This window comes from Martes martes, assembly GCF_963455335.1.
Source record: "Martes martes genome assembly, chromosome: 1".
NCBI classification, from domain to species: domain Eukaryota; kingdom Metazoa; phylum Chordata; class Mammalia; order Carnivora; family Mustelidae; genus Martes; species Martes martes.
The window spans coordinates 84,290,363-84,310,738 of NC_137888.1; the positions used below are offsets into that span (position 1 = coordinate 84,290,363).

Sequence of the window (20,376 nt, forward strand, 5' to 3'; positions counted from 1 at the left end):
TTGCTTTGGGTAGTATAGACATTTTAACAATATTTGTTATTCCAATCCATGAGCATGGAATGTTTTTCTATTTCTTGTGTCTTCCTCAATTTCTTTCATAAGTATTCTATAGTTTTCAGAGTACAGATCTTTTTATCTCTTTAGTTAGATTTATTCCTAGGTATTTTATGGTTTTTGGTGTAATTGTAAATGGGACTGATTCCTTGATTTCTCTTTCTGCTGCTTCATTATTGGTGTATAGAAATGCAACACACTTCTGTGCTTTGATTTTATATCCTGTGACTTTTCTGAATTCCTGTAGCAGTTCTAGCAATTTTTTGGTTTTGGGTTTTCTACACAGACTATCATGTCGTCTACAAAGAGTGGAAGTTTGACTTCCTCTTTGCTGATTTGGATGCCTTTTATTTCTTTTTGTTGTCTGTATCTGAGGCTAGGACTTCCAGTACTATGTTGAACAGCAGACCATCCTATTGTTCTTAATGCACACAGAGTAAAATATTAAACAAGAGTCAAATAAGCTTTAAGAATAAATAGTAATTCATAGCTTGCTTTACTCAGGATATACAAAAATAGCTACTCTCAAAAACAAATGTTTTGATAATATACTTTAAAAAGAATTAATTCACACAATTTACCATCAAATTAATACAATGTCCTGAAATAGACTACAAGGATAAAAATAAAAATGCACAGGGGCACCTGGGTGGCTCAGTCATTAAGTGTCTGCCTTTGGCTCAGGTCATGATCCCAGGGTCCTGGGATCGAGCCCCACATCAGGCTCCCTGCTCTGCGGGAAGCCTGCTTCTCCCTCTCCCACTCCCCCTGCTTGTGTTCCCTCTCTCACTGTGTGTCTCTCTCTCTGTCAAATAAAAAAATAAATAAAATCTTAAAAAAAAAATAACAATGCACAGACATAGATATGGGTATATATAGATACACATACACAGAGATTCTCAAGAGTCTCCTTTCTAAGCTATAAAAATAAATTTTTATATATTCAAAAGTTAGGAACAAAATATGATTTAAACCTTCCATATACTATGATTTAGAATGATCAGTTTAGATTATACATCTTTTTATACTACACATAAGGCATAGACAGTTTTCAATTATTTCTCAATTAACCGGACATTTTGTGAAATTCCTTTGACAACAAGCTTCTTGAGGGCAGAAACTATGTTCTGTTTCACTCTGAGTTATCTCATATAAGGCACAGTATCTGGTATATAGTATGTATGTACTGCATTTTCACTGAATGAATAAATAAACAAAAGTCTCCTCACTATAAAACCAAGCTCTGGGTCTCAAGAAGAGTCCCTAAAGCTTTTAATGGAAATCAGGTATATACTTTTAAACTATATTCTACAAGCAAGAGTAAGTGTTCCTTTTTGCGGACAACCCAAATTTGAATATGTGTTTATACCTAAGGAAAACTGCCACAGCTTTAGTTTACCCAAAAGAAAAAAAAAAAAAATTTGCATGAAGTTACCAATTATACTTTAACTCCTCTTCCACAGTAGCTGAATTTTGGCAGTGGGTGCTTTTCTTCTCCTCTACTATGTGCTGGCCCAAAGATTCTACTAAACCACTAAACTATAATTTACCCATGGTAAAATATAGTATCTGTCTGAGTTGCGTTCATGTAAGCCTAATTACAGGTATTTCAATAAATCACATAACTATAAACCAAAAGATTCACCTTGCCTGTATTTGCTGTATAATTTTAAAGCAGATTTTTGGAGTTTAAGTGGTATGGAAGAACTTTGACTAAAGGCAGGCGGAACTAGTTCTTTTACAGCTTCTTCCATTTGCCCAAATTCTTTACCTTAGCTGCCTAAGAGCAAGCAAGGACTTGTACCTTCTATTTCTTGTTTGTACCATAGTTCTTAGCAAAGTGTTCTGCATATAATAGAAATATATAGAAATGTAAATGCATGTTGACTTTATGAAATATGTATAGCATAATCTACACAGAAGTTAAAATTATAGAAACTCAATGTCATTTCTATTTCCTTACTCCCCAAAATCTATACATACTGAACTGTTAAATCTGACAGTTCTTCTTAAAACACTTTTATACCCATTGTAGCTGCTCAATCTCCAGCACCAAATCCCTTACTCAAGACCCAGTCATTCTACATCTTTTTTCCAGCCTCCTTAGCTCTAATTTATTAGGGGCTGACTAAAAGGTAGAGATGACATAACTCACCAGTAACATCTATAGTAACAACTACTCTATATTGAGTGCTTACTGTATGCACTCAAGATGCTTATTGTATAGACTGTCATATGCACTTTGTAATTTAACTCATTTAATCCTCACAACAGTCCTATAAGTAGGTACTAGTATCACAACTAAGAGATGAGAAAGCTGAGAATCAAAGATATTTTTTAACTTGCCTAAAGTTACATTTAGGTAAGTAAGTAAGTAAGTGAACTTATGAAACCAGGTGACTTAAGTCTGAAGCCTGTATTTTTATTATCCATACTACACTGTGTCATTATCAAAATATGAAGAAAATGATTCTGCCTCTTAACACTGAAATCAAACATCAAAACCCTGAATATAGGCTTAAAATTTTTCATTAACTTGTCCTACTCTGACCTGTCTTAACTGTCACCATAGTTGTGCTTCTATATATTTAGTAAAAGTATATACATCTAACTTGTTCTAAACATTACACTGATGACCCTTCCAAAAATACTAAAAGAATGCTATGGTTTCAGAGAAAGCTTAAATGTATCGAATAAATGATGTTTAAGAGGAGGAGGATGCTAGTTATAATGATAAGAAACAGTCTAAACAAGCTTTTAAAGTTTTATGATTCTGTCCTGTTTTGTTTCAAATATACACATGTGAGGCTGACTCTGCTAAATTTAAAGATGCCTATCATGCCAAATCATGTGACAATTTAGTAACTCAAAACACATTTATGACTTACTGGTATAATGTAAGTTGGAATAAGGAGGAAGTGAACCTTGTTAGAAACATAACCAGATATCTCCTATTCTGTAATAAAGGCTAGTAAAAACACACACTTAAAAGCTTCAGACAAAAGACCACCCAGAAGAAAGGGACTCCTAAGAAAGTGACCTCTCACTTAGCAGTCCAACAGATCCTGATAACAGCTTACAAATGCCTGAGAAATACCTGTAAAACTTTAGCATTTGGTTGAAGAGGTTTAATGATCAGCTGCTTGCCTGCTGTGTAAAGAACTTTTTCTGAATCAGGGCCCCATGCTACTGAATATACTGGTGTTCCTGTAAAAAGGAAAAGAAAATTAAAAAAAAAAAAAAAACCCAAGAGATTTTCATTATTATGCCTTATAATAAGAGAGCTAGTTAAGAGCATCAAAAAAGCAATATGGGGTGCCATTTCATTTCATATTCAATGGCCCTTTAAAACTGAAGGATAGCCTGATACTGAAACAAACTGAGTTAGTATTGACCATTGAAAATCTACTGTAAGCAAATGAAAAACTATGTTTTTAACTAATTTTGATCTTGCTGAGAAAATAGGATGGGAGTTCTTAGGAATTCAATATAGTGTGCTACTGAAATATAGAACATAAAATAAATACACTTCATTATTTTAAGATATAAGGAAATATCAGAACAGTCATGATTTATCATTTCCCACCAACAGCCATCAGTGCTTAAACTGACTCAATACATAAGTTGACTTAAATTTTCCATACAAAAATATAAATGGTTTATTTACTTTATTGATTAATTCCCATTCCTGAGGATACTACAGGAAATAGACCTACCACTCATCTGCTGCTTAAGCAGTTCTCTAATGGACATAAACCATTCTACCCCAAAATCTACCCGCTCCTATCCATGAATTTATAAATGGCACATTAAATATCAGATTGGGGAAAGTTTTGCCATCTATCAAGCGGGGCTTTGGCCTGAAAGCTAGGCTAAGAAGGGTTCAGATATCCCATAACCAGGATGAAGCTGACTTATACTTTTAGGGGAAAAGTACATGTTTGACTTAATGTAACATTCTTTTTTTTTTTTAAGGTTTTATTTATTTATTTGACAGACAGAGATCACAAGTAGGCAGAGAGAGAGGGAGAGGGGGAAGCAGGCTCCCCACTGACCAGAGAGCCCCATGCAGGGCTCAATCCCAGCACCCTGAGATCCTGACCTGAGCCGAAGGCAGAGGCTTAACCCACTGGGCCACCCAGGCGCCCTCAATGTACCATTCTATAAACTACTTTAAACTTCATACTGTTTTCAATTTCTTAGGATAGGAATTTGGAGAAGGTATTTTTTTTAACTCAATGACTTTCACATTAATATCTTCTGGAAGGCTGTACTTTATTTGAACCTAGTTTTTTTAAAAATGAGTATTATACCTGGCAAAAGCATTAAATAAGCTGTACTCCACTGTCTGACCCAGTTACCATCCATCAGGAAAGTGAATTAAGGTTATACAATTAATCTATGAAATATTAATCCATTTACATTTCTAAAGCCGCTTTCAAAAATCGTCTAGAACTCATAAATCAGACTACTGTAGCAGTTGACTTTCTGTGAATGAATAAGACATTCTTAGTAAAATGAAATCTGAGTCTGAGGATTTATGGGTAATCAATAAGATTTAATTGTTCATTTAAATGGGAAACCTAACTGACGCTAATTTACAGTGAGTAATCAGTAATCAACAGGGAGTAAATTTCAGTAATGGCTTGTGCTCAAGTGGCACCCTACTTTTTTCATGCCATTTTATTCCCAATTAGAATATAATTCAGTTGTAAGCAAGTCTCAGTGGCTTAAGGAATTTAGAAAGTCTAGTTTACAACAAATCTAGTGCAAAACAAAAAAACAAAAAAACAAAAAAACTCTGAAGCGTGCCTTTCATGATTTAGGTTAGATAGTATATTGGGTCTAAATACGCTATTCAGTCAATTACATCTAGGATTGTTCCGTATCTGAAGAACCCACAAATGGCCAGAAGGCACTTCTTCTGCACCTGGTAAGTACATTCTCTTGGAATATTCTCTGGAAGTAGCCAGAAGCTGACCTGGATTACACAAGTAAATTGCCAAATAGAATTCAACTCTAATAAACTCCCTAGAACATGTAAATCAAAATTTCAGATATTTCAAATGTGGTTCTTGATGAGTACTGAAGGGAATACAGGCTGAATGCTTATTTGATAGGCTGGTAGAGTTATAGGTACCTTCTTTATTTCCATTATTATAGTTGTAATTATTGTGCAAAAAGTAAATTAATATATTTTAATTAAGGACTATTAAATCATCCTGAATACAATCAGTAAAATCACACTTTTTGGGGGTATACATTAAACAATGACAAACATCTACCCCCAAGGAAATAATTCAGTAAATACAACTCCCATTGAGTTATACAGGATGTGACTCTAGCCCTTTAGTTGTGGTAAAGGCACAGTTGGGGTATAGGATGAGGAGCTAGGGACGCTTTTGTCCTCTTTAGCATTGAATTTGTGGCCTCATTAGGTCAGCTGTGTCACCATTTCCTTGCTTATTAACCTTATAAATCTTCAGAATACTTATCTTCCCTGTTGGGACTTGGGAGTTTATTCATTTCCTGATTGTAAAATATTTTTAAAATAATAATGTTAAAAAAACAGATATAAGAACTTACAGTATAAAACAAAATAAGATTATAGAGGAAAAGTTAAGCAATTCCTTTGCTATAACATGTGGCTTTTAACCACATTTGTTTATCAAAAAACAAATACGGGGGGCGCCTGGGTGGCTCAGTTGGTTAAAGTGGCTGCCTTCAGCTCAGGTCATGGTCCCAGGGTCCTGGAATCCAGCCCCACTTTGGGCTCCCAGCTCAGCGGAGAGTCTGCTTCTCCCTCTGCCTCCATCTGCCACTCTGCCTACTTGTGCTCTCTCTGTCGAATAAATAAATAAAATCTTTAAAAAACAAGAAAACAAACAAAAAAACAAATACAGGGTTATGAGAAATAAGATTAATAAGTTAAGTCTCATTAGTTCAATCTTCCTAACCACTAATATTTAAAATGGATATAATATCAAGAACTAAGAGAAGTTTTCATTATATTCATCTCTTATATTTATAATAAAATGTTAAGTGTGAAACCATTGTATATACGAATGCTTTCTTTTCCAAAAGGAGATATACTATACAACTTCTAATTTGGATAGTTCTGATGAACATCATTATTGAAAGTGGAAAAATTAGCTTTATAAAGAAAATGATTTTTATTATAATGAAATCCATCCCACTTGCATTTCAAAAACCTGCAATATGTAAAATATTTTTTTTGAAAACATGCTTATTAAAGCATTGAATTACTCTCAGCGTTACACTTCACTTTGCAAACTCAGTATGAAAATAACAACTATAGCCTTCAGGTTAAATAAGTTTTCAACAAAAAGTTTAGCAAATTATATAATGTTATTAATTCCAATAGATACCAAAAAAATGGACAAAAAAACAAAAGTAGTTTCATAATAATTAAAGAATTTCTTGCTTTTTATATTGGGAATTTTTATTTATGTTCCATTTCAGTTAAGACACTCAAAAATATCTTGTTTTTCTGACTCTGTACACTAAGATCATGTGACCTTTTTGACATTTTTTAAGAAACCACATGCACCTGGGGTTGTGTTAAATGTCAGACCCTTATCTCTCTGTAAAACAAATTATCTAAATTCTTTCAACCTGTTGAAGGCATTTTAAACCACAGAAGAGGAGACAAAAATGTATTTCAATTGTTTTAAGGAAGTACATGGTCAAATATACCATGTTTTTCACACTCATACTAAAAAGTAGCCCCTAAAAATGTTTTTGCATGTTTTTAAGAATGCTTTTGAAACAAACTCTTCACTATCACAATGAAGTATAAGCTATCTTTGCCTTGAATGCAATATAAGTCTACATTGGGGGAATACAGGTAAGGTACTTAGAGCAGAGTTTGATACTATACAAGCACTATCTATTACCTACCACTACTAGAAATCACTCTGTAATGCAATAAGCAACTAGCTGTTTACTGTGTTGCTCATGATAGTAGGAACTCAACTTTTTTTTCGGTTGTCAAATGATCAAGAATTAAAAAACCAAGAATTATGTCCCTTTCATTCTATTTGTAGGGACATATATTAACAGTAAGCAATTAAGTAGGATTTATTCCACAAAAAAGCAAATTTTTGGTTACATATGTTCTTGGATTAGTAAAGAGAAAAGGCTTAAATGAATGCATTTGTATCTCCAGTTTCTATCCTCAGCCACTTATCCCTTGGCGATCACAACTTCCCTTATAGCTTCACCTTTCACCTTTCTATAATTGACTCTCACATTATTTCAGCTTTACTTCTGAGCCCTAACACAGTATTTCTACTTGCACCAAAGACTTCAGACTCTACATATTCAAAACTATCATCTCTCTACAGAGAACCCCTCATTAATTCTTCTTTCTGAATTCTTTACCTCTTATAGGATATCCATTCCTGTCAACTACTAAGAACTATTCACTTTTTTCAACTATCATTACTGTCTCTGTTAAGCCTCAATGCACACTAGCATAGAACATTCCAATAACCTCCTTACTGGTCACCCCCATTTTTTCATTTTATTTTTTTGTTATTATTATTTTAAAATTTTTGACTGTGGCTGACACACAATGTTACATTAATTTCAGGTGTACAAGACAGTAATTCAATTTCTCTATATACTATGCTATGTTCACCCCAAGTGTAGCTGCCATCTATCATCATACAACATTATTATAGTATCATTGACTATATTCCCTATGCCATGCCTTATACTCTTGTGCTTATTCATTCATAACTGGAAGTCTATATTTCCCACTCCCCTTCAACCATTCTGCCCACCCCTACACCCTCTTTTGTCTAGCAATCATCAATTTCTTCTGTATATTTATAGGTCAGATTCTGCTTTTTGTTTACTCATTTGTTTTGTTTTTAGATCCCACATATAAGTGAAATCATATGGTATTTGTCTTTTTCTGCCTGACTTACCTCACTTAACATAATACCCCCTGGGTCCATCCATGTTGTCTCAAGTGAGATGGCCTCATCCTTTTTTAATGGCTGTGTAATATTCCATTGTACATTTTTACCACATTTTCTTTATCCATTCATCTATTGACGGACACTTAGGTTGCTTCTATATCTTGACTATTGTAAACAATGCTGCAGTAAACAGGGGTGCATATATCTTTCTGAATTAGTGTTTTCATTTTCTTTGGGAAAATACCCAGTAGTAGAATTACTGGATCATATAGTGTTTCTGTTTTTAAGAGAAACCTCCATACTATTTTCCACAGTGGCTGTATTAACTTAGACCACCATCAGTGCATGAGGATTCCTTGTTCACCACATCTTCACCAACACTTGTTGTTTTTTGTCTTTTTTTATTTTAGCCATTCTGACAGATGTAAGGTGCTATCCTATTGTGGTTTTGAATTGCATTTCCCTGATAGTCAGTGATGTTAAAATCTTTTCATGTGTCTATTGCTGGCCACCCCATTTAATCTCTATTTCTTCTGATTTATCCTACATATTACTGCTAAGTTTATGTTCCTAAGAGACAGTTTTTATCTTTTATTCTTCTGTTTATTTTTTTAAGGTTTGGTATGCTCATAGAACAAAATCAAAACCCTTCATTTAGCATCCAATGTCATCAATGTCTTGGTCCCTTTGGATATACAGCCTCATACAGCCTGCCCTCTGGCCCAAAGGGTCTGCTCCTATACACCTCATTTCCCTACCTTACACTGTTCTGCCTCTATGCCTTTGACCACCTAACTTCCTCCACAGCTCCACTCCATTGCTAGCAAGCCCATTTCCTTCCCTACTTTATCTTTTAAAGCTCTATCAAAAGATATTCCAGGGGTCCCTGGGTGGCTCAGTGGGTTAAAGCCTCTGCCTTCAGCTCGGGTCATGGTCCCGGGGTCCTGGGATCGGGCCCTATGTTGGGCTCTCTGCTCAGCGGGGAGCCTGCCTCCCTTCCTCTCTCTCTGCCTGCCTCTCTGCCTGCTTGTGATCTCTGTCTGTCAAACAGATAAATAAAATCTTAAAAAAAAAAAAAAAGATATTCCAAGGGCACCTGGGTGGCTCAGTCAGTTGAGTATCCGACTCTTGGTTTCAGCTCAGGTCATGATCTCAGAGTTGTGAGATCAAGCCCCCATATCAGGCTCTGCACTAGACATGGAATTCACTTGAGATTCATTCTCTCCTTCCCCATACCCCTCTCTTAAAAAAAAGCAGTGGGGGGGGGGCGCCTGGGTGGCTCAGTGGGTTAAGCCGCTGCCTTCGGCTCAGGTCATGATCTTGGGGTCCTGGGATCAAGTCCCACATCGGGCTCTCTGCTCGGCAGGGAGCCTGCTTCCCTCTCACTCTCTCTGCCTGCCTCTTTGCCTACTGGCGATCTCGCTCTATCAAATAAATAAATAAAATCTTTAAAAATATATATATATATATTCCGATATTTGCCAGGAAGCCTTTCTGATACTTCCTTTCCCTCCAAAGCAATAATCTCTGCTTTCCTATCTTCTCACAGCACCTTGTAATAACAAAAATCCTGCCTATGCTACAGTTATTTATATTTCCTGTTCACCTCCTTTACTAAATTCATTATTAAGTTATTTAGACAGGTTCCATTTTTGTCATTCCATTCTTCCATTTGAATGTAATGTGGGGGAAATGTCTTCAAAGGTTTGCAGTATTACTCTATTCCAATTTTAGCCTATAATTAAAATATACAAAGCTTAATTATAATTATCCCTGGCCCATACACTATTTTTCTCTAATAAGGAGAAATAACTCCTCATAAGTACCAGTAGGAATTGTTTTTAAACTAAGTCAAATTTAAAAAAATTTTAAAACTTGGGATTAATGCTTTCTCTATATTAGAGGAGAAGGTGATGACCATGACTTCTATCTATATATCCATCACCAATCATTAAGAAATGAATTAAGGGTGTGCCTGGGTGGCTCAGTCAACTAAGTGTCCAACTCTTGGTTTCAGCTCAGGTCATGATCTCATGGGATGTGAGAGAGAGTCCTATGACAGGCTCCACCCTCAGCAGAGGCTGCTTAAAGATTCTCTCCTTCTGCACCCCCGTCATGTGAATGTGCTCTCTCTAAAATAAATAAATAAATATTTAAAAATAAATAAATAAAATATCTATTTCTAAAAAAAAAGAAATGAATTCAGGAAATTTTTTCTATTCATCAAAAATAAATGCATAAATAAATTTTTTCTATTCATCAAAAATAAATGCATAAATAAATATAAACATGTAGTAAAAATCACCAGGATGCTTTCAACATTGTTTACTGAATTCCAAGTGTTACAGTAACTCAGGCTTATGTTATTTCATTTTTTTGCCAAAATTTACAGTTTTTCCCCCTAAAAGAGGCAGAAGTCTCCTTCCCCACCTATTTTGGCCTCCTTATTTGAGCCTTTAGCATCCAGCTCTCAGTAGTTCATAATCACCATCAAAAATTGTAGCCTTTAATAAATCAAATAAACCTTATAAGTAACCAGAGATTTTTCCTTCAGGGTTAATATCATCATAACTTAATTTTTCCAATGCTTTTCCCCAGAGATGAAACAGGAAAAGTCTATGCCTTATTAGGAAAGCGTGGGTGGCACCAACAATCAAAAACCTAAAAATCAGATGCATAGTTCTATAGTAAATCTGTAATTCTTAATCCAAAGATATCTGATTATCTTGAAATATCAACAGGTTAACTAAAATATGAAAATCTATATAATTTAATTTTGCTCATTAATCTCATACATAATATAAACCTCAAGTGAGGAGAATAAATAAGATTCAAATGAGATAAAAATGATAAGACCTTTCACAGTCATTTGATGTTAAGAAAATTATAGCTATTTGGAATGTCAATGGACAATACCATTACATGATGTGATGAAGACATAATAAAATTACCTTTATCATATGACCTAATCAGTATTTTAGCTTTCTAAGGGAATTTATTTACCCATCTATTTGGAAGGAAGGAAAAAAAAAAAAAAAAAGAGTACCACCCATCCCTCTCTAAAATAAACATCATACACAAAAACTAACTCAAAATGGATTGTAGACCTAAATGTAAACACTGAAACTATAAAACTCTTGGAAGAAAATAAAGGTCTAAATCTTCGTGACTTTGGATTAGGCAATGGTTTCTTAGATATGACACAAAAAGCAGAAGCAATCAGAGAAAAAAAATGGATAAACTGAATGTAATCAACATTTTTGCTATTACCAGGTATTTATGGTTACCTAGATAAGTACTACCCAGTATTTATGGTTACCTTTTGCTAAAATTTGGTTAATGGGTAGCTAAAGAAATGTAACTATTTTAACACTATCTTAAGAGTAAATGTGACTTAAAAAATGAAATCTGGGGGTGCCTAGGTGGCTCAGTCGGTTAGTGTCTGCCTTCAGCTCAGGTCATGATCCCGGGGTCCTGGGATGGAGCCCCATACTGGGCTCCCTGCTCTGCAGGGAGCCTGCTTCTCCCTCTCCCTCTTCCTTTTGTTCCCCCTACTTGTGCTCTCTCTGTCAAATAAATTTTTAAAAATCATTAAAAAAATTTTTTTAAATGAAATCTGGAAATTTTTGGAAGTCAGTTACCAGAGATGCTTCACAAGATAACTTGATTATATAATTCTCAAGAATAGTCTGCCATCTTTGAAGACCAGCTGATATATGTTCAGTTAAACATGAAAACTGCTTTACTATGCCTACATAAAAATCTAATTAGTAAAATAGATCTGCTATACACACAAAAAAAATTGTATGTAACCTAAATCTCAACAGGAATGACCACTGAATTGACTTTATGGGCACTTCCTTCCAATTAACATGGAAAACTGAGATGCTTCTCTAAGCAGTTGCAGTTTACCATGTTTTGGACCATCAGGGTATCTGCTCCCCTCCAGTAGTTTAGATACCAAATGTACAATACAATTTATTTTTTTTATTTTGTTAGTCACCATACAATACATCATTAGTTTTTGGTGTAGTACTGTTTAGAAAGGATGGTAATATTATGAAGTTATTAAGACTTTTTAAGTAGGGAGTTACTCCTAATGTTTCTATTAATATTATTTACTTAACTAGACACTCAATCCTATTCCAGATAGTATATGCTCATAAGGACTCAGAATTATTTTAAAAAGAATCATTAGCCTTTAACTGCATTTATATAGACTCACTAAAAAAGAAAAAGGCCGTGAGTGTTTCTTATATTTCTTGGCTCAAATAATACAGTTACCACGGTTTATCAGGCAACATGGGAAGTAAGAGGAAAAAGTATAAATAGAAATAAGAGGTGCGCCTGAGTGGCTCAGTTGTTAAGAGTCTGCATTCGGTTCAGGTCATGATCCCAGTGTCCTGGGCTCCAGCCCCGCACTGGGCTCCCTGCTTGGTGGAACTCTGCTTCTCCCTCTCCCACTCCCACTTACCCTGCTTGTGTTCCCTCTTTCGCTATGTCTCTTTCTATCAAATAAATAAATAAAATCTTAAAAAAAAAGAAAAGAAAAAGAAATAAGAGACTTCAGGGTGCCTGGGTGCCTCAGTTGGTTAAGCATTCAACTCTTGATTTCAGCTTAGGTCATGATCTCCAGGACGTGAGATCAAGTCCTATGTTGAGTTCCCCACTCAGTGGAGTCTGCTTGAGAATCTCTCTTCCCCCCGCCCCCCCTCCCACTCATGTGCATTCTCTCACTCCCTCTCAAATAAGTAAATAAAATCTTAAAAAAAAAGAGAGAGATTTCAGGCTTTGAACCTTACCTATATCAGTCTTAGGAACTATAATAGTTTTTAAAGGGAACTATTAATTGATTAATATACATACCTTGTTTTTAAAGGGAACTATTAATTGATTAATATACATACCTTGCTGAGCTAAAGTTGATCTCAGCATCCCAGTCTTTGACCAGATTTTTATTTGTCCATCTTCTCCAACTATAAAGAGAAAAATAATTGATATTTTTATCTATAGGAAATAAATTTAAACATGAACTTTGCATAGAAAAATCAGTATATCTACGTTAATACATATTCAAAATTCAGACACAATTTATTCATTAAATAACAGTGCTTCATAACTGTAAAATTTAATTGAAATTACTTTGAAAAAATTTTATCAGATTCTCCTAACTTCCATGTCAAAAATTTTTATTTTTTCCTTTAGTCTTAGGAGATTTGTGAGTATATTATTGAACTAATGCTTTCATTTTCACTGAAATCTCCATCCTAGAATTCTAAGAAAAGTGCTTTCATTGCAATAAGAAGAGTTGCAGGCAATTCCAGTGAGCTGGGGACTGAATGGAATGAAGTAGTAGACTTTTCTTTTGAACAACTTGCTTAAAAGAAGAAAGAAAGAAAGAATTCTCTAGAGAGAATCATTTGTTAAAGGTAGGATTTTTATTTCATTTCTTCTCAATTTTCAAGATGGATGACATCTGGACATATTTATATGCTGAAAAAGATACCACTGGAAAAGAACAAGTTAAAAAAATAGGCAGGAGAGGAAACAATTCACTGAACAAAGCCCTAAAAAAAGTCCAGAGGATAGGTTGGTGGTTTGATTACATATCCGTAAACTTTTTGTTATTCCTCCTTTTGATAGGTGGAGCTTAATTTCTCTTCTTTGGGCTATATTTAGTAACTTGCTTCTAATAGGATATGGTAAAAATGATGGAGTATGACTTTCAAGGGTGGGTCATAAAATATATTGTACCTACCATTTTTCTCTCTCAGATCACTCCCTTATGAAGCCTGCAATTATGTTGTTAGACCATTCAAGCAGACCTATGGAGAAGCCCTTGTAAGAACCAAGGGCTCCTGCCAACAGTCAGAGAGGAACTAAGATCTCTTGCCAAGAGCATATGAGTGAGCCATCTTGGAAGCAGAACCTCCAACCCCAATCAAGTCTTCACACGACTGCAGCCCTATCCAACATCTTGAGTCTGAGACAGAACCACCCAGCTAAATTAAATTGTTCCCTGATCTACAGAAACTATAAGATAATACATGCTTATTATCTTAAGCCATTACCTTTTGGGGTAATTTGTTAGACATCATTAGATAACTAATAGCATAGATGAAGATGAGAATGCTTATGAGAATAGGGCAGGAGATGGGAGAGTGAAGGAATGGGGGTAAAGGTCAATTAAATATTTTGAATTTTAAAATGTTAAAGAATTACAACTTTTATTTACCCCATAAGTGACGATTTCAAAAGCCTTGACAAAAATATTGACTGTAAGTCATATATGAAATCTATTAATATGACGTTCTGAATTATAACATTATCTAGCAGCCTAGTTCAATGCTGTGCCAATTATTTGCTCTTGGACAATGAAAGACACTATTATTAAAGAAAATATTCTGATTCTGTGAAAATTTTTCTTTAAACAGTTCATTTAAAACATCATTTTTGCAGACAACGTACCTGTAACTAATGCTGTTCCTTCATAATTCCATCTTCCTGCAAGAACTGCTCCACAGTGAGCTTCTACACTTTTTTCCACTCTTCCTAACTTAGAAATCAGATGAAATTTACCTAAAAGAAATTAAACTTGAGAAATCTATTTGAATTTACTCAATCAATAAATATCTCTTAAACAGGTACCTTCTCCTAGACTAGTTAGCACAGTGCTAGGCACTGGAGACATAAGGACAAATAATATTCCTACTCAAATAATTGTTCCTGCTCCCAAAGAAAAAACAAATCTATTGGAAAATAGGCACAAAAACGAAATTATAAAACACTGAAACAAGTGATGTAATAGAAGTATTATATGATGCTATGATAGATGAGAGGGACAATAGAACTCCACTGGGATATGGTCAAAGGGGGCCAAGAGAAATGTCAAGAAAACCTTTTAATTAAGCAGAGTTTTGTGGTCTTGCTTTTTTTTTTTTTTTCCTTTTTGCAAACTATAGAAAAGCTGGAAAAGGTCTAGAAGACAGGAACCAGGACAGTCAAAAGGTGTTAAAAAATAAACTGAAGCAAGGGCACTGGTGTGGCTCAGTCTGTTAAGTATCTGACTCTTGCTCAGCTCAGGTCATGATCTCAGGGCAATAAGATCGGGCTCCATGTTGGGCATGGAGTCTGTTAAGATTCTCTCTCTCTTCCCCTCCTCCCTACCTCTCTCATTAAAATATATATATATTTTTTTTTTTTCTCCTTCCCTCTGCCCCTCCCCTCTTCTCTCCCTAAAAAAAAAATTAAAAAAATAAACTGAGGCTTGACAAAAAATTTTAAGAGTTTGAGCAAAAATCTTCCAAATGGGTTGCACTAAGCCAAAAGTAGTAAAGAATGTTTCACCAACAGGAGCTGAGGCAGAGACTTTTATAGAACAAAGGTAGAAACAAAGTGAGGAAATTATTGATTGGCTATAGCCTATGGCTTAGTTGGCTGTTTGTGACTGGTTATCCTTAGGTTTTAATTTCAAAACCTTGACGTGTTTACAGACAGATTTTGGTTTGCTCATGCTGGCCAAAGGCATAGGGCCACCTCTGTTTAATGGCCTTGTTGTTTACTTAATTTAACAATTGATAATTCCAAATTTTAAAATACTTGCCTCATACGATTTTACACTGTGCCAGGCACTAGCTAGACAAAAAGGAGCAGGCTACCTGATTGCTATTCTCAGAAAGTTCACACATATATAGGTAAAAAGCACAACTTTTTAAACTTACAACTTTAAAGTACCTAAGAGATATCAAGGGGACATATCAACTGTGAAAGAATAAAGTGCTACAGAAAGCTGAGAAAAAGGGGTGCCCACGTGGCTCCATCAGTGCCTTCAACTTGGGTCATGATCTCAGGATCTTGCAATTGAACCCCGCATAGGGCTCCCTGCTCAGCGGGGAGCCTGCTTCTCCCTCTGCCTGCCACTCCCCCTGCTTGTGCTCTCTCTTGCTGACAAATAAATAAATAAATAAATATCTTTTTTAAAAAAAGCTGAGAGAAGATCACGAAATAATGTGGGTTTGAATAATCATGAAATCAAGTAATACACAGCTCATAATAATTAAGTACAGTAAAATTAGAAATTTTCCGCAAATCAATTTATCATCAATCATCTATCTTGCAGTAAAAAAAAATCACGTGGCTAATCAAATTTTGGCGTCAGAGAATTTACTTTGAATACACTTTTAACTGAAGGCTTTTCCAGACTGTCTTAATATTAACAATTCACTAAAAATATATCTAAGTCAGGGGCACCTGGGTGGCTCAGTAGGTTAAGTGTTTGCCTCCGTCTCAGGTGATGATCCCGGGGTCCTGCGATCAAGGCCCGTGATGGGCTCTCTGCTCAGTGTGGGGGTGTATGCTTCTGGCTCTGCCTCCCTCTGCTCATGCTCTCTCTCTCAAATAAATGAATAAAATCTTAAAATAACTATATATCTATATATCTAAGTCAGATGCTTGAGATGGCTTTAAGACATTTCTCTGGGAAGCTCTAATACAGGTGGCTTTGAAACATTTAACACCTAGCACCCTGTGGTTACTTCACTAACCATCTACCCATTCTTACCAACAAAGTAATTCCGTCTTTTTTACACTGTGAGCATTATTTGCAGCTCTGTTAACAGCATTTTTTTTACTGGGCTATGATCTGTATCAGGGCAGGGGCCATGTCTTAGTCATATTTTTATTTGCGGTAGTGCTTTTACATAATCAGCACTTGTTAAATTTGACCAACTGGGTAATCATCTCCTAACTTAAAAAAAAAAAAAAAAAAGGGAAAGAAAAAAAAGTCTATGCTGACCTTCTTTTTTTTTTTCTCATTCCATCTAATAGCTTTCTTTTCTCACCATTCATTTTTTTAGGCCTAAAATAAGCTACCCTTTTCCTTCATCTAACTACCCACTAGCAGCAACTACTTTCCCCCATACCTTTCCTTTTAACTTTATATTTATTGCTAGGTCATTTTTGAATGTAATAAAATTACTTTAAATTCAACTGTTACTATTCTCTTCATTGAACTAACTTGAAATTAACTGGGATACGCTTTTTTTAATCAGTTGCTTTACAGAGAAAATGTAAGAGGGAAAAATCTCAAAAGAGGAAACTGTAAAGATGACATACAGTAAGTGGAAAGCTAATTCTGTGGTCATTGTTTATTTTATTGAGGTCTGTTCTCACTAAATGTTAGCACATTGCCTAACACAGAATATCCACGTAATAAACAACTGTTGCATATAATGCATGAATCCATCACCAAACAGATTAACTAAATATCTCTTAAACCAGAAATGAAGGATCCAGAAATTTTCTTTCAATCTATTCCATATTTGAGAAATTTTATGTATATAGATTATTGATATTTATTATCCTAAAATACCTAATACTGATTTTCTGACAAGTGCTAAAATTATTCTTGCTTCCTATGACCTCACATAGGAAGATATATACTGGAACAACTAGGGTCAGCTCTTTGCATAGATTTGGCACTCAATAAATCTTTGGCCTTTGTATTTTGTGTGATTACAGATTACATGAATAGCACACCCAGAATAAACCAAAAATATAAAACTATATATATATATATATATATCAAATATTTTTATTTTTTTTATTTAAAAAGAATTTTTTTAAGTAGGATCCACACCCAATGCGGGACTTGAACCCAGGACCCTGAGATCAAGAGTCGCAAGCTCTAATGACTGAGCCAGCCAGGTGCCCCCACATAACAAATATTTTTAAGCCCATAATTATCTTTCTTCTCTCCAAATTTTCTATAATCTTTTAAAAATGCAAGACCCAAATACAGATCAATTTATTTCTAATTATTTGCTAGGGCTGGGGTAGAGAAGAGAATATAATCAATATGGTTATATTAGTTATTAATTTATTGAACAAAAAAAGCAGATTTGGATATTTAAATCCTAAGGTGGAAAATTAACCTTTTGCTCATTAAAAAAAAAAAAAAACTTTTTAAAAAGAGGGTTATGTTATAAAATAGAAAAAGAACAGAGGAAACATTAAAATTATATAAAACACATTTCTTAAAGTTAGAAATGCCTTAGCAGATGTCCGTGGAAACATGAAAGGGCTTGGAATAGGGTGTTAGGAAAAAGGACACACAAGCACTTTTGCAGACTACTTAATAGCAGAAATGATTTGGCAGATGGTTGCAAAAAGCCGGACATCTATAACTAACCACCAACTTATGATAAAAGAAATGAACACACAAATTCTTTTTAAAGTGGGACTTTAAAATAGACATATTAAGAAAATAAGGGAATTATTTTAAGATATCTAATACAATGTATTTAAAAATCATCTTTCAGTAAATATAATTTAAGGAGGATTTAACAGTTTTACATAAGATTTTATACCAGAAGTCCCCTAATGCATTTTACATAATTCAATTATTTTTTAAATGTAAATCTTTTAATACATTGTCAAATATCTCTTCTAAAAAATAGTATACAACTGCATGAAATATTCAAAAAGTAGTAATGTTGGAAAGAATTATTGGTAAGACAAAACCCTTGGCAAAAGTCTGCCTTATATATTTAAGGACCTGCCACCAGATCTCAGGGATCTCTTTTGGAATGTTAGCACTACACAGGAGAGGCAAGGGATATAATGAAGAAACACTGGAAGAGAAAGAAGAACTCCAAAACTGCAACCCTTCTCTGCCAACACCGGGGGAGAAAAATCAAGAGGAGAAAGTCGGTGGCAACTAGAAAAGAGAAACTCCTGAGCAGTAAATTAAATTTTGAAGAAAAAAATTTTTTTAAATTGGGTTAACATCATACAAAATGAAAAAGTCCTAGAGAGCTGCTGTACAAATATTGTGCTTATAGTTAACAATACCACATGGTATATTTAAAAACATAACAGATGTCATGTTATGTATTTTTTTAACCAGAATAGTATTAAGTATTGGGTTAACAAATAATATAGCTCTGATACATAATATAACTTCGAATGTTTATCTGACAGAAAAGCCCTTGACCACCTCCCACTGACAGCTACTTTCTTCTTTCTTGAACATTTCTTTTTCATTTCTGGATGCTTTTTTCTATCTTATCTTTCCATTTCTTTTCTTTGATCTACCATACTTTTCCCTCTTTTACAAGCCCCGATACTCCTCACCCTAGCTTAAAAGAAAATACTCAACTATTCTGCTTTGGTTCTCACATCTTCCCACATCTAGCTGTGGCATATAATGTTATTTGTTTTATTATAGAGTGAACCTAAAAATAAAATTGAACATTATAGTTTCTGAAGAGTCATGATATATTTATACTTAGAGATTATATAAATCTCACAAATTTATCTTTTAAGTTACATTTTTACATTAAAATATTTTCCCTCGCAGAAAGTGTTTTCGCTAAAACCAATTTGAAATAGAGACTCAAGCAATTATTCTTTAGTTGAGTGTAATTAAGTGATCTTAATTCAGAGAGACACTCAGACAACAAAAATTATGAAGACTAATTATATTTATTGTCCATATTCGTCAGATAGAAAGTTAATTCTTATATACTACTGAGCTTAAAAAGGAAAATGCAAATAAAATATATGGTATATCACCTTCTGTGTAATACAAAAGGTGAAATGAGAAAATATGCATGTATCTGTTTACTTTGCCAAAAGAAACACAGGAAGGATAAACCAGAACCAAAGAGATTGTTTATCTACAGGGAGTAAAGAGAAATAAGGTGTATGGGATTGGGTGGGTAGGAATAGTGACATTGCTCTGAGTACGCCTTTTTTTTTAATTTTTTTTTTTTAAGATTTATTATTTATTTATTTGACAGACAGAGATCACAAGTAGGCAGAGAGGCAGGCAGAGAGAGAGGAGGAAGCAGGCTCCCCACTGAGCAGAGAGCCCGACACAGGGCTCGATCCCAGGACCCTGGGACCATGACCTGAGCTGAAGGCAGAGGCTTTAACCCACTGAGCCACCCAGGCGCCCCCTTTTTTTTTTTTTTAAGATTTTATTTATTCATTTGAGAGAGAGAGACCCAGAGAGAGGGAGAGCATGAGCAGTGGAGACAGGCAGAGATTGAGAGAGAAGCAGACTCCCTGCTGAGCTGGGAGCCCAGTGTGGGCCTCGATCCCAGAACCTTGGGATCACGATCCGAGCCTAAGGCAGATGCTTAACCATCTGAGCCAGCCAGACGCCCCTGCGTATGCTTTTTTAATATAGTTTTGTCTTTGTGTTTTGTCTATAGTTTTTAATACAGTTTTGTCTTTAATACAGTTTTTGTCTTTAATATAGTTTTGTCATCTTACTGTTTTACATATTCAAAAGATAATCAAATCAACAAGGATGGGGGACAATGGAAACCTTAAGTAGAAAACACAAATAATACATTTAACTGTATTC

General features: G+C 34.7%; 1 protein-coding gene across 1 annotated transcript in view; it reads right to left on the reverse strand.

The window, feature by feature from the left end:
• Positions 1-20,376, reverse strand: part of IFT80 (intraflagellar transport 80) — a 95,621-nt gene that overhangs the window by 71,654 nt on the left and 3,591 nt on the right. The window contains exons 2-4 of the mRNA XM_080797091.1: positions 14,472-14,582; positions 12,911-12,979; positions 3,152-3,261 (exon numbers count right to left, since the gene is read on the reverse strand). Of these exons, the coding sequence (XP_080653217.1) occupies positions 3,152-3,261; positions 12,911-12,938 (138 nt within the window). The 5' untranslated portion in view covers positions 12,939-12,979; positions 14,472-14,582. The remainder of the gene's footprint in view (positions 1-3,151; positions 3,262-12,910; positions 12,980-14,471; positions 14,583-20,376) is intronic.